Genomic DNA, 15,795 nt, shown 5'->3' on the forward strand with positions numbered 1-15,795 from the left:
TAGCAGGATTAGTTACATGTAATATTTGGTCTTTTTTGGTCGAGGGAGGACTTTACTTCTCAATTACCTACTGAGCCGGAAGTAACACCTGTTGGCAAGAGTTATTCTGCGTTGGATTTCGAGGGTCACGTTGTTGTTGGTATTAATGCTGCTTCCAAGACAGACGAAATTATCTACGACTTCGAGGTTATGACTATCAACAGTGCCGTGGGATCCAAGACGCGAGTGCGACGACTGTTTGTTAGATAACAGTAGATATTTCGTCTTGTTTCGGTCACTACCAGACCTATTTGCTTCGCTTCCTTATTCTGTCTGGAGAAAGCAGAACTACCAACGCAGTTGCCGAGGCCAATGATATCAGTATCATCGACGTACGCCAGCAGCTGTACACTCTTATAGAAGATTGTACCTTCTCTATTCAGATCTGAACCTCCAGGAGTAGATTGAAGAAGTCACACCAAAAGGTGCCGCTTTGACTGAAACCTGGTTTGGTATGGTACGACTTGGAGTGATCCTTCCCGATTCTGACGGAGCTTATCTTGGCAGCAACAAGATAGTGTTTCGAGTGAGTGCTAGGACATCGGAGCATACGCACGTATAAAGCACTTCCGTCTGTTACAACATGATCGATCTGGTTGCTGGCTTTTCGACGACTGTACATATGTACGTATATTTTTCAGGGTCTCCGACATTTCCTTCTGTGCGTTACAATCTTCGTGCCAAACTTAATATATCCTGTTCTGAATTTAAATTGAAACCTTAAGCAGGTGATAATTCAGAGTGCGTTTTTAAATATACTTAGACCAAACAAACAATAAATCTGAGCAAAATCTGGGTCTTTCCATGACACCAATTAAAATGCTTAAAATAATATTTAATCTCACTTTTTGATTACCGATACATACATTAAGTATAACTTTGGTTATACTCAGGAGTGACTCCGGTTGTTCGTAGAAAGTTATTGACATCAAAAGGTTGAGCCATCACTGTACTGTCTGGTTAGAAATATGGTTTGTGTTTAGAAAGCTTTCTCTCTGCCTCTCTATCAATCGCTCCCTCTCTCTTATACTCTCTCTCTCGATCTCTAGACTCTCTCTTAGTTGACTCGGTCATTTTTTCTGGAAAGTTTTCTAACCCTCCCGATCATCGTATTAGCTATCTAAGACTTCTCTCCAGCTGATTCGATCTTGTTGTCGTGGATAACATCTTTGTTTTTTCTCAATATTTAATATTAATGATATTTTTCGGTGAAGACTATAATTGATTGAATTAATTGATCTGGTCCAAAAGTTCAAGTTAAATTATTGTGATTCACAAACCTAGCTCGGACATGTTCTAACTAACAGAAGACTAGTTTTCGGGGGAGGTCGCCCTAATTTGGAAATGGAAACAATGAAAGGAACACTATATTTCCAAAAACTACCAATAGTCGGGATTGCTCAAAACTATGAAAGATACCAAAAGTGATTTGCACGATTTAAAAGTATTGATTTTGGTTTGAAAGGCAAAGATCGTAATAAGTGGGCAAAAAGGTTCGAAGAAGAGGACCGGAAGCATTGCTTGATGAAGACTGTTGACAAAGACAAAACTGAGAGAGCTAACGAAATATTTGGGAGTCACTCAAGCAGCTATTTTAAAACGTTAAAAGCAGCGGGACACATTAAAAAATACAAAAAAAAATGTTTGAAACCAAGGAAAAGAGAAATACAATTTTGCTGTAAGAAATGCAGTTTCAACACTGAGAAAAGAAATCGTTTTTGCATCGGATTGTGACTGCTGATGAAAAATGTATCCACTGCGACAACCCAAATGCAAAAGATCATATGAGATCATATGAGAATATGCTTGGCGCCCCTGCAATACTCGGTATTTAGTGGAATCAGAAGAGCTTGCTGTATTATAAGTAAGCTTTTAAAACTCCGAAATTTGTGAGTAAACATGAGATAATAGTTTTCCATCATGAACAAGGTATTAAAAATTACCTTGCTTCATTTTGGCGCAATTCGGTTGGAATGGAATCCACAAATTGCCAGAAAGATGGAAAAATGTTATAGCTTCTGATAAGCAATACTTTGAATAATAAATAAACGTTAAAATTTTGGATTACTACTATAGGCAAAAAATAGTAAGACTTTGTTCATAATATTAAAATTCCTAATTTATTCTACGAAATCTATCACGTCCCCCTGAAAGTAATCCCTCTAGGCTATAATGGACAATGGACTTGTGCCAACGTTTTTTCCAATCCACGAAACAGTTGTTAAAGTACATTTCTGGTATAGCCTTCAATGCGCTTGGAGAATCACGTTTAATGGCTTCAGTTGATTCAAAAAGGTTTCCTTGGAGTAGTCGTTTGAGTTTGCTTAACAGCCAAAAATCACTCGGAGCTAAATCAGACGAATACGGTGGTCGCGGCACGATATTGGTTGAAAACTTGGGGAAAAACTCTTTAGGAATCCATGTAGTATGAGATCCAAGACTCATCGCCAGTAATAAGACGTTTCTTGAAATCCTGGTAGTCGGAAGGCATTGTTTCACAGAGGTTAGCTCTTCTTCTTCTTAATTGGATATTCCAAGCGAAACCAGGTCCTTCTCCACTTGGTCCTTCCAACGGAGTGGAGGTCTTCCTTTTCCTCTGCTTCGCCCGGCGGGTACTGCGTCGAGTACTTTCAGAGCTGGAGTGTTTTGACCATCCGGACAATATGACCTAGCCAGCGTAGCCGCTGTCTTTTAAATCGCTGAACTATGTTGATGTCGTCGTATATCTCGTACAGCTCATCGTTCCATCGAATGCGGTATTCGCCGTGGCTAACGCGCAAAGGACCATAAATCTTTCGCAGAACTTTTCTCTCGAAAACTCGCAACGTCGACTCATCCGTTGTTGACATCGTCCAAGACTCTGCACCATATAGCAGGACGGGAATTATGAGTGACTTATAGAGTTTAGTTTTTGTTTGTCGAGAGAGGACTTTGCTTCTCAATTGCCTACTCAGTCCGAAGTAACACAGAGGAGTCATGTGTAGAAGTTCACGCAAGTGAGGAAAGTTCTCTGATCGCCATTCACTTGGGAGTGGCCAGAAACGATTCTTTTACACATGGCTCAAGCAGCTCACTACTTCCGGTCTTTGACCAAGTATCCTCTGGGTAGCCTAGAACATCTTTTTGAAGGCGAGCTAAAGTGAGAAGGCGAAACATCCCCTGCATAGGGTTGTGCGCTGGGTTTGGGACCCGCCACGTAAAAAAACATCCCCAGTGAATAGGTATAACCAGCCTCGGATGAGAGACAGACGTTAGCTGCTTTTCGAAAAAAATTTAGTGATTTTTCTTTCTTTTCTTAGGTCCAAATGATCTTTCAAAATGGTTTTCGCTGATCCTTCCGATATTCCCGCGATGCCAGTAAGATTTCTGACTTTTATTTGTCTAATTCCAAGCACCAATTCCTTTATTTTATTGACGTGTTGATCAGCAGTTGATGTTGGTAGGGGTCGTGAACATGGTTCGTCGTCAACGCGTTCTCGACCGAAGGCCTTTTCCAACATTCTGAATACGGAAAAAGTAGCTTATAATCTTTGGTTAATTATTTCACGGCTTCTAAGCTGCAGAGCTTTAATTATATTCTACCATAATAATATGAAACTTTAACAACTAAGACTTACGAGAATATCAATGAAAGATATCACTTGCCTTAGGTTAGAATAATTTCATGGTGTGGTGGACTGCGCATGGAATTACCCACTGGGTATGCACACACACAATTATAAATCACACGTACAGCAAATGTGTGAGTCTTCATTAAGGAACATTTGACGTGCACGCAATTTAATTTAGTTGAAATTATTTGAATGAATAGTTGTTGTAACGGGCTCTACACTAACTTACACACACGTTCAAATATATGTATTTATAAGTGATGTATAATGAGAAATGAGTGTGTTTGGATATTTGATTATATGAATGCAAGTTGTTAAGTGCATATTTACACATACACTCAAGCGCGTTTGTGTGCAAATAAGTATGAGCAACTTTAAATAAAATAAAATTATATTTTATTTGAACGTTTATATGGCGTGATGAGCGTAAAAATTGCAGTTTACTACATAGCTTCTGTAAATGGCTATAAAATATTAAATGTAAATTTTTACTTAAACAACGCCATACATACCTTAACTCTAATTGAGAGAATCGCTTTATGATATTGACTTTAAGCAAAATTAAATGCAAGTAAATGGAAAAATGTTATAAAGCCCGTAATTTATTTACGAACCTTCAGAGAGGGTTAGGTCATTAAGCGGCTGAGTAGCGAAACGGAAGATGCTGTCTTCGAAAATTTCATCTTTTCTAAAAGTAGTGACTTTTAAATAATTTGTATGCTTATTGTTATACTATCAACCAGCCTAGGCTAGGGGATGAGAAATGCCTTCCGCATCATAAGTGCTGTCGTCACAGCAACGGTATGTGCCACCTGCAGGTCACTAAGAACCTCATCCTGAAACCAAATTTGCATTACTTCAGTGTGGCGTTCCATTTTTCCCATTGAGAGTTTTACAGTAGCGCACCTGCATCCATATGCTGCTTTTTGCTGCAAATTTCTGGTTCATCCCTCAGTTTGCTTCACTCTCCATCGTGACCTTGATTAAATTGTCCACGTTTATTGGGCGAACCAGGTCTTCTATGGCAGTGCGTTCTCGTTGCCAACGCACTCATTCAAAGAATGTGTGTTCAGCGTCATCTTCTATCGCGTCGTTGTACAGGCATGACGGCTCTTCGGCTTTTTCCATTATGTGGAGGTACTTTTTGAAGTATTCGTGACCGGATAACAGCTGAGCTGTGTAAAAATCGACTTCTCCAAACTTACAGCTTGACCATAAGTTTCGGTCTTTGATTAGTCAGACCGTCCATCTGCCGCGACTCTCATTCTCACATGTTCGTTGCCATGTTCTTTTATTTAGCTCCCACAGCTTTTTTCTTTCGTATGCCAGAAGGTCAGACGAATCGTACTTAATTGGCTACGCGGAGGACATGATCGCTTATTACTAATATTGCTTCACCTGACACTGTTGGGTAGACTGATGCAAATTGGAGGGCTGCGAAGCGGTGCACTCTGGCCACACTATCTTACGCCGGTTTTCCTTTTTCAGCACATCTGCCCAGATTTGTTCCATTTAATAGGACGCTGATTGTCATCGACATTAAGAGCTTTCTCCTTCCTTGGCTGAGGCCCCTATGTTAGCCATTAGTCTGCTAATTTGGCAGGTGATTTTTGCTGCCCTTCCTGCGGCGTTGGATTTATATCCTGAAAGTTAGTCTGGGGTCCAGTCTTACGCTTCAGTAGTTTACTGCTTTTTGTGTACTTAAAATATACATAGTCACTTGCATACTTATTTCGTGGAGCTTGTGCTTATTTGTTAGCAGTAGTGGCTCTGTTTTTCCCGTAGTGAGCTGGAGGTTGTGTGAGTCGAACTCTCTTCGCGCTTCTTCTGTATCTCTTGCTGTAATTACTGCTGCAATGTCGTCCGCGTAGCCAATTAAGTACGATTCGGCTGGCTTTTCGAGTTTTATTACAGCGTCGTAGCTGATGTTCTTCTACACTTTCAATGACGCATTTTATAGCTCCTAGAGTTGATCTGCCGGGTCTAAAGTCGTGTTGTCTAGGTGAGAATCCTCCAGCTTCGTTGATAGCGGCTGCGAGTTTGCGTGTAACTAGCCGTTCCTTCAGCCTTACAGCTGTGTCAATATATGCATAATGGACGTTATGCTAAAACTGGGATCTCCTTTTTCCTTATTGATTCGCTCCATCCATTTTCCAGGATTCAGGGAATATCCCGGCTGCGAAGCAGGCGTTGTACATATTCAATAATACCACCGGTCGCTCTGCAGCAATTATTTTCAAGATTTCTGTTGGGATGACGTCCCCGATGATTGGTTGGTCTTGAGCTTGCCAGTAGATAGTTGCAGCTCTTTGAGTGTGAACTGGGGGATTTGCTGAAGCCTTAGAGTCTGTTATGGATTACCAGCCTTTTTTTCGTCTGTGGGAAAGAGTGCGTTGACGATGTAATCCATTTAGGTAGCGGTTAAGTCTGGTCGAACACCGACTTTTTTCATTACTATTTCCTAAGTCCTTAGAGGTTTTGTAAGTAATTTGGTAATACCACTCTCATAGAAACCCTCATCGTCTTCCACGAACTGAGACAGCCAATTTTCGTAACCTTGCCTTGCTGCGAATTTTTCACCAGCAATATTATACCCAATAAACGGAAATAAGTAGTAATCATTTTATTCTAAGTCCGGTCTGGATACAAAAGAACTTCTTAACTCAGCATCCAAAGCTCTTGGCAACTCACTATCGACCCTGATGTCGTCCAGCTGGCACACCATTTTTCTTCTATTATACAAAGCTGGCCGCTTCTGGACGATTCCTTTCTTTTGACGGTCCAATTTTTGACAGTACAGGTCCGAATTAAGAGTTTGGCTGTAGAGAAGCAGCTCATATTGTTCCCTGACAATCCCACCAAACACTTAGAAAGACTTTTTGGTGCGTTAATTCTGTCTTGGTAATTCTAGCAGGTTGACCGCAATTCGACCGTGATCGTTTCCCTTGACGTTGTTGTTAATGACCCACTTTTTATCACTAGCATTAATCCGCTTGAGATAGTGATTTTATTGCGATTCGCAAATGAAAATTGTTCCATTAGGTTCTTTTGCGTTAACTCGTGTACCACCCATACATCGAGCTTCTTATTATATCTAGCCTTCTTTAAATGGCTCCGAAGCTTCTGTGCAACCTTTAACGCCTGGTTAAACGAAACAATGCTTACATAATGGTCCACCTCGATGATTTCCAAAATTTGATCGATATTTTCGACAATTGGCCTTCCAGAGCAATGTACCATGCTTGACGACAAAATAACCTGAACTGAATTGACGAAAACACTGTTGTGTGTGGTTGGCCGCTACAGTACAAGTATTAGGACCATAAATACTGTAGATATTTTCAGCCATTTAACGAAGTTGATTCCTAAAAATGATGGTATACAGAACACAGGTATGCACGAACTAGAAGAGTCCAGAAACCTTTAAACCTGTTGGGCAAGGCTACTACCAATATTTTTGCGGTGTGGCTTGCTTCATAAGAAGATACTCAAGAGTGGAATATGTAAAAGTAAACAGTAAATACCTAACTATCAACTGCTTTCGATTTCATTGCCGTCGTTTGAAGATTGAAACAAAATTCTTTCTTGCAAGCAGTAGACTTCGCTTCTGTAAAAAGCTGCAAAGTACTCAAGCATACAGAACTTTCTTAAAACATATTAATACAAACAGGTATTGAATAAATGAAGAAATCGGCAATATATAAAATGTATTCGACTATGTACATACTATTTTACGATATCACAGTCAAACTATAGTTGAATTGAAAGAACTGGGACTCGAAGCTCAATAGATGAAATATGTGTCGATCAACCGCTTCCAGGAGCCTATGAGCTTGTTCGCGCTCTATTTGCTACAAGATTTCGAGAAAATGTTATTCCAGCAACCTTTTCATGTCGAATACACCAAAGGTGATTTTAATTCCATGCTGTGAAAATTCCTCTTCTTCAAAAATTTCAATGGAAAACACATAAGGCTTAAAGTATTAATAATACTCAGTCAGTGTCTTGTCCGGAAAGTAATAGGATTGATTTTCTTGAGCAAATCCAAAGTGTAAACGATGCTCATTGTCTTTTTCGACATCAAAGGCATCGTCCACCATGAATTTCTTCCTCCTAGACAAACCGTCAACGCCCAATTTTTACGTGGAAGTCGCCAAGAGACTCAAACGAAGGGTCAATCGGGTCCGACAAGACATCGCAGCAAATTGGAAGTTGCACCACGTCAATGCAACGGCTCACACCGCCCTTTTTGTGAACAGCTACCTAACCATGATCGCCATTCCAAAGCTTCCGCAAAAAGCCCAGATGTGCCCCTTCGGACTTTTTTTTGCTTCCTTACCTAAAAAGGGCCGTTGAAGTGCAATCATTTTGAGACGACAGAGGGGATCCAAGTAACATGCACCTCGGCTCTCAAGGCTATTCCGGAGAATGCCCTCCGTGACGCCTTCAATGCTTGGAAATCGCGGCAGCGCTGCATCGACGCTGAACGATCCTATTTTGAAAGTTTTTAAAGAATTGTAACGATTGATTCAATAAATTTTTTTTTTAAATCAACTAAGTCCTATTACTTTCCCGACAAACCCTACAGCTGTCATACAAACTGACCGATTAAAATTAAGCCCATGTATGGAGCACTGTTTTATTTAAAAAAATATCTTCACGAAATGTATCTGTAGCATAGATTATTTTCCGAGACAATACTAGAATTTCCGAACGTATTGACCAGATCGAATTACTGTCATGTCATACAAACTGTTCGACCGAAATTAAGTGCTCTTATGGAAAAGTGTTTTGTTTGACAAACCCGTTTATGCTACAAGAAATGTACTTATGTTGCTTCGGTGCAACCACTCCGTAAGTAACCTGGTTTTTAGGTACAACTTCTTCAACCTAACCTAACTTTATAGACTTATTGATGACTATTGAACTGAGACGTGTTCTTGAAGTCTAATGCAGACAATATGCTAGTAAATAATGAAGTAACAATAACAGCATTAAATTAAATATAATTATTTACAAACTCTTCTGCTGCTCAACAAGACAATTCTCTAAGCTTCTTGAGGCTCACAAGTCATTTAGTATATTGTGTGACCAATTTCACCCATTAGGTGCAGACGGGGGTTTACACTAGCCACTTTTACTTTCAACAAGAATTACTAATCCCGACAAAGTCAAAGTAAAATATACATAAGTATGTGTGTGTGCTTCGTACACTTGGCTGCACAATGAAATGCGATCTCGGACGCCTTCGCGCCGCATTGAAGTGTGTAATGCAGAGCACACTTGAGATAAGGATTTCAATTCACACTACCATACACAGACTTACACTTACTTATGTACATATATACATTTATGTATATGTGGATATATACTTATATTATTTGATATGTATGTATGTTTGTACAGCAAAGCAAAGCGCTTAATGAGTCAACAAAATATTTGTTTGCGCCTTTGTATGCTTCATAAAAATATGAAATTGATAAAAATCGCTGTTGCTATTGTTGTTGTTGTTTTTATCACAAAACTGCATGAAATCATGTTTTATTTCATTTTACAATCTTCTTCAAAGTACTTGTGTTGGTGTGTGTGTGTGTTTATGATTGGTTTTATTATTGTTACTACATGCACGCACCTAATCTACGAAGAACGTGTGAACATGTGTGTGTGTTGGTTGGTGATGTCCTCTTTGTCTGCAACTAAATCGCCACTTTGTGTTATCAATGCAATAATAAAGTTTATGGTTGATTTTCTTCACTGTTTTGTACATACATACATATTCTTCTTGTGTTTCTTTGTCATATATTTACATATACATATATGTATGTATGTATGTGTGTTTGTGTTAGATACAGTGGCGTATCTAAAAAGGAAATTTTAGGTATCTCGGACCACCTTTTGTTAGTATTAGAAAATTTAGTGTTATTACACTCTGAACAGGGTAAATTAAGAGGAAACGTCGATATATATATAAATGATCAGCGTGACGAGCCATGTTCGTTTTGTCTGTCCGGTCGCCCGTCTGTCTGTATAACATTTACGCTCAAGATATCGATTTGAAATTTTTAGAAGACTTTTTCTCCTTAAGAAGCTGCTCATTTGTCGGAATTACCGTTATCGAACCATTATGTATATCGCTGCCATACAAACTGATAATTCAAAATCAGATCCTTGTATGAAAAACTTTTTTATTTGAAAAGATATATTCACCAAATGTGGCATACATTATTGTCCACGTGAAGCCAGGACCGTCGGTTGTATGATCTACAACTTTGCTCCCGCCGTTTTCCAATAGATGTCTCTAGGGTCAAGTACTGGTCGTTTAAATCGATTAAATCGTTTTATATCGATCTTGGACAATTGTGTCAACATTAACCCAACAAAATATTTGCAAAGATCTGTTTGCATCCCAAACTTATTGTCAACTGAAAATGTCACTTTTTGAGCCGAATTCTCGACATTTGCGGGAAATTTTGCTTTTCTTTTTTAATACCAAGAAAAGTGCGGCTGAGGCTCATCGAATGCTTTCGAATACGTACGGTGAGGCTGTCCTAAGTGAAAGAACATGTCGCGAATGGTTTGAACGTTTTAAGAATGACTTCATAATCGTCATCGTCGAAGACCGGCATGATGGTGGAAGGGAGAAGATTTTCGAAGATGCTGAATAGGAAGTATTACTCGACCAAGTGACACAGCAAGCCGTATCAAAACGCCTCAAAGCCATGGGAATGATTCAGAAACAAAGTAACTGGGTTCCTTACGACTTGAAACCAAGAGATGTCGAACGGCGCTTCTTTGCATGTGAACAGCTGCTTCAAAGGCACAATCGAAAGGGATTTTTACATTGCATTGTAACTGGCGACGAAAAATGGGTCGACTACGATAATCCTAAGCGAAGAAAGCCATGGGGAAAGCCTGGACATGCCTCCACGTCGACGGAAAAACCGAACATTCACGGCGCCAAGGTTATGCTCTGCATTTTGAGGGACCAGCTGGGAGTGATATATTATGAGCTGCTAAAGCCAAGTGGAATCATCACAGGAGATCGATACCGATTGCAATTGATGCATTTCAGCTAAGCACTAAAAGAAAAACGGCCACAGTACGAGGAAAGACACGATAAAGTCATCCTCCAGCATGACAATGCTCGGCCTCACATCGCAAAGGTGGTCAAAAAATATTTGGGGACGCTGAAATGGCAGATCTTACCCCACCCGCCGTATTATCCAGACGTTGCGCCATCTGACTACCACTTGTTCCGATCGATGGCACGCGGTCTAGCAAACGAGCACTTCAGTTCCTGTGAAGAAGTCAAAATTTGGATTGATACTTGGATCAACTTGAAAGATGAGGAGTTCTTTCGTCACGGAATATGCGTGCTGCCAGAAAGATGGTCAAAAGTAGTAGCTAGCGACGGCCAATATTTTGAGTTACATTTTTCAAACCATTTTTATACAACAAAGCCTTAAATTAAAAAAAAAAAAAAACGGCGGAAGCAAAGTTGTAGACCTTAAATTGATTTTTCGGTACGCAATTGACTAATGACTGAGCTATTATGGTCATAAGTGCTAAGGAACAGCTGTTCTATACTATCCTCAAGAAGAACAGTGTCACAAGCTGCCGCAAATTCTGTCAATTCTGTTTTTTTAATATTTTTTATGAAGTTTATTAGAGGTACTTTGGGAAAGATTACATTATTTCAGAAATCAACTCAATAACTATACAGTAAACCTTGAGAAAAGACCGGTTGATTTTAACGGCAACTTACAAAAGGGAAAAGTAGTCGCTTTTATATTATTTTTGTTTTGATACTAAGTCGAGACTATCTTTCTTGCAGTTGTAAGCGGTATAATGGAATGGAGAAATTTACTAGTTTTCAATCGCTTCTGAACGGATAAAGGACTTTTTAGGTAGGTCTGTAATGGCAGAATGTCGCCGATGGTCGTTCTGTTATAGAAAGAATTTCATAACATTCGTAGAGATTGTCTCACACCAGTACTTCTTGGCAGCCGTCAGTGTATGTAGTTTAGACTTCGAAAAACTGGTATCTCAGACATCTCGAAAATGAGTACTCCTTGTTCCGTTATGTCTTAATTTAAGATTTTCTAAAACTGAACGAGAACTTTAGAACTAAAAGAAATCGTTTAGTATCAAACTTGGTTTCTGATAAGGACTAATTGTCAAACGTGGCCGAAGTATAAATAATTTTACTAAAGAAACGTCCCTAGATTGGATTGGTAGTCGGTAAAAGAGGTCTGATATTGAAAGATAAAGAGAATATTATAAACAGAGAGTATATTCACATCGTAACTCCAAAAGAAAATACTCACATTGAGGACCAAATTTATAACTTCTTTCATCTAACCCGTCCTGATGCCTTGGGCATATGAGTGGAACCTTACTGTATATCATGAACCGAATATTTCCTTTGAATCGCTCGACCGACCGATCATGGGATTGACGTAATCGGACCCTTTTTTATCCAGGCGATGATTATCAACTTAGCTGCATTCATTACAGCATAACATGAACCAACTCCTTCCCTAGAGTCGTGCTCAAGGCAGTCGGATTGACGTTTCTGGAATGAACCCAATTTTTTATCCAACCGTTGACCGAATCAAATTAGCCGCATTCCTTACAGTAGGTCATGTACCGAGTCTTTCGCTGGAATTGTGCTCAAGACAAAAGTCGTTTTGTTTTCATGTGAGTCCCTGCGACGACGGCCTTACCCCACGGCGCTTAAAAACACATAGATCAAAACAACGCATTGATCATCGCCCCAAATAATACATGTTTTTTCCGAGTATTATTTGGTTCCAATTGGACAGGTTGGTCGGATTCGAGGCCGACCTAACACCTATGCCGTTTTGTGGATCCTGCACCCGGCCGCAGTGCGACTCCACACTGAACTGAATTTGAAATTCTAACTGCCTTTACGTTTTAAACACAACCACCACAATCTCCTCAAAGAGCCAAACCCAATGAACAGATTCAAGCGAACTTCGAGGGCTACCTACTTCCCTTGGAACCAGATTTATGTCTCCGATCAGACCTTGTAGCTTTTGCTACTACCAGTTGAGCACCCATCAAACTCAATGACTGGTAACATTTGTCGCTTGAACTTCAAATGTTTTTTCTTTTTAGTGAGTCTCACTCAAAGTTTAAAATAACAGTTCAAGCTGAGTATTATAGCACTATTTCTGACAAGATTATGCTGAAATTTCCATGCAAGCAAAATAGCAGAAATATTGCATATTGGATTTTAGTCGCCTCTTACTACAGGCATATCGGTAGAATGGGAACGGGTCGGTGCTCCTGCATCCTCTTGTGTTCTACTACTAGATAGCTGAGCCTCGCGGATGCTTGGCCAACGCTTGCGCAGTCGCAGAAGCCTTTTGGTCCAAGATAGAACGCAGGAGATCTAGCGATCTGTTTGCCCTCAGTAAGGCTAGCCTCTCATTAGTAGTGGGACTCTTAACAGGCTACTGCCCCATTGGCATACATGCTGTAAGATTGGGAATCTTACCGGACGCCGTATGCAGAAGTTGTTTGGAGGAAGATGCGGAAGAAACATGCTAACACTTCGTTCTTGACTGTTCCGCGTTTGGGAGATCAAGACTTAAGACACTTGGGAGCACATACCTAAAATCCGGTCAATACCTCCGCTAGCCCTCAAATACCTAATACAAGAGTTTTCGAATTTCTTGTTGATTTTTCACCGTATGCAAGGACTTAATGATAATCGAAGATGGTATTTGTAATACCAATTTGTTTTCTGGTAATAATATATGTAGTATTAAAATACCCAAAACCCCTACCCGAAAACTTTCTGACTCCGACTGTGCATGTAACCACTGATGTATACATATATAGCTATATACAAATACATATATATTAACATGTAGGCAAACACATCTAGAAATTTATATCTACAAGTACATACATACATATGCATATTTATTTGAACACTTTTTAGATCACAAATCTACATACCTACAAACGAGTATATAAATATTTATAAACTTTTTATTGAGTAATTTTTTTTTATCCATTTGTAACACCTTGCTACGACTGCTGCATACATACATATGCATGCAACCCATTCTTAAGACCTTTTTTGATCCCGTCGCATTAATTATTGTGTGCGTCGCCGTGTGGGGTTTCTGAAATTTCCATTTTATTATTATCGCAAACAATTTAAAATTCCCATTTGCGTATGTCATTGAAGAAAAAGTCAGGAAAATGAGACAAACAGCGAAAAATTAAAATAGAGTAGGCACAAAAACAAAAAGGAAATTATGCAAGACAGTGTCCACTGGGCCTAGTTGTAAGGGCCCAACGCGCTCATAACCTTGTCACCTGAGTTGAATGGCTCGCCTTCAGTCGGCTGGGTTGGCTATCGGTTGGTTTTATGCACCCGCAATTAAATTGCTTCGATTAGCTATTTAATATAGACACATACATATCTATATACATACAGTTGTAAATACATACATACATATATACACTTTTATTATATTTATTTTCTGCTGAAATATCATATTTGCTAATAACACTCATAAAATCCTAATCGTAAAATAATAATCGTTTTTTCTTCTTGTACTTTACAGTTAAGTAATTTATGAGCGGAATTGTCGGAAAAATGGCGTTTTGTTGATTTGTCTTTGTGGTCAAAACGGGGGGAAAAAATGAAGGACCCAAAGGAACTTTTACAAGAAGTGAATATAGAAGTAAATAATAAAATGGAGAATGTGGAAGGCGATTCAAATGACAGAGGTGAGTGAATAGCGTTAAAATAGCGTAAGTCGATTTTTAAAAAATCTGATAAAATTCGCTTAGAATTGATTTTAAGTGGTTTAAATCGTGATTTATGATCTTAAATACATTATTTTAAAAACTGCGTTGCAACAACAACAACAAAAAATTTTACCACTAAAGCTAAGCCGATTTTATACAATTTTGAGTTGAACATTTTTTTTCTTTTTATTTTATAAACTAAAATTTTCAAACAAACATTTTAAAACAACAACAACAAAAATTTCAAGTGCTGAAGCTTAAGTCGATTTTATACAATTTTGAGTTGAACGATTTTTTTGTTATTTTTAGTGCTTGCAATTATATTTATGATTTGTGGCGAGCGAATAGAGTTAAAATGGCGTAAGTCGGTTTTGGAAAATTCTGAAAAATTTTGATTTGATTTAATTTTAATTTGCTAAAAGCGTATTTTATAACCTTAAATGTAAAAAAAAATAAACATTTTAAAATAACAACAACAAACATTTCAAGTGCTGCAGCTTAAGTCGATTTAATGAAATTTAGAGTTGAACTAATTTTTGTTGCTTCTTAGCGTTTTTGGAAAACATAATATTTAAAACTTAAAATTTTACAACAAATATTATACAAAAACAACAACAACAACAACATTTTTAAGTGCTTAAACTTAAGCCAATATAATGAAATATTGATTATTTGTTATTTTTCAATTATATTTTTTTACTAGAGGTAGATGAACGGCATTAAAACAGCATAAGTCGATTTTGGTAAATTCTCAAAAGCCGATTTGAGTTAATTTTCAGTGGCCGCAATCGTATTTTATAACCTCGAGGTGCATAAGTAATATTTTACAACAACAAAAAGGAGATTTTTAAGCGATGCAACTTAAGTCAATTTTCTAAAGTTTTCAGTTGAATTTTTTTTTTGTTTTTTAGTGCTCGAAATTATTTTTTTTACTTTTAATTTCACAAATAATATTTTACAACGACAACAACAACAAATCTTTAGGTGCTTAAGTTGATTTTATAAACTTTTGAGCTTAACATATTTCTATTATTTTTAAGTGCCTACAATTATATTTTCTGACCTAAAGTATAAAAAAAAATATTTTGCTACAACAACACAATCACAATTTTTTCTTACAAGAACAATAACAAATATTGTTACGACTTTTGAGCAATTTTGAGGAATGACTGCCTTTAATTATTATACTATACTTGTATAAAAATAATTTATTCTTACAACAACAACACAAACATTTTGAAGCGCAAAGACTTAAGTTCACTTTTAAAAGTTTTGAAGTTAGCACTTTTGCGTTCATTTTGAGTTACTAAAGTAATATTTGTCGACTTTAAATGTAATATAATAACCAGAA

General features: G+C 38.1%; 1 protein-coding gene across 4 annotated transcripts in view; it reads left to right on the plus strand.

The window, feature by feature from the left end:
• LOC120769302 (transcription factor HNF-4 homolog) overlaps nt 1-15,795 on the plus strand; it is a 69,320-nt gene that overhangs the window by 7,966 nt on the left and 45,559 nt on the right. For all 4 annotated transcript variants that reach the window (XM_040096229.1, XM_040096232.1, XM_040096230.1 and 1 more), the window contains exon 2: nt 14,258-14,423. In XM_040096229.1, the coding sequence (XP_039952163.1) occupies nt 14,336-14,423 (88 nt within the window). In that variant the 5' untranslated portion in view covers nt 14,258-14,335. The remainder of the gene's footprint in view (nt 1-14,257; nt 14,424-15,795) is intronic.

This window comes from Bactrocera tryoni, chromosome 2 (assembly GCF_016617805.1).
Source record: "Bactrocera tryoni isolate S06 chromosome 2, CSIRO_BtryS06_freeze2, whole genome shotgun sequence".
Lineage (NCBI taxonomy): Eukaryota > Metazoa > Arthropoda > Insecta > Diptera > Tephritidae > Bactrocera > Bactrocera tryoni.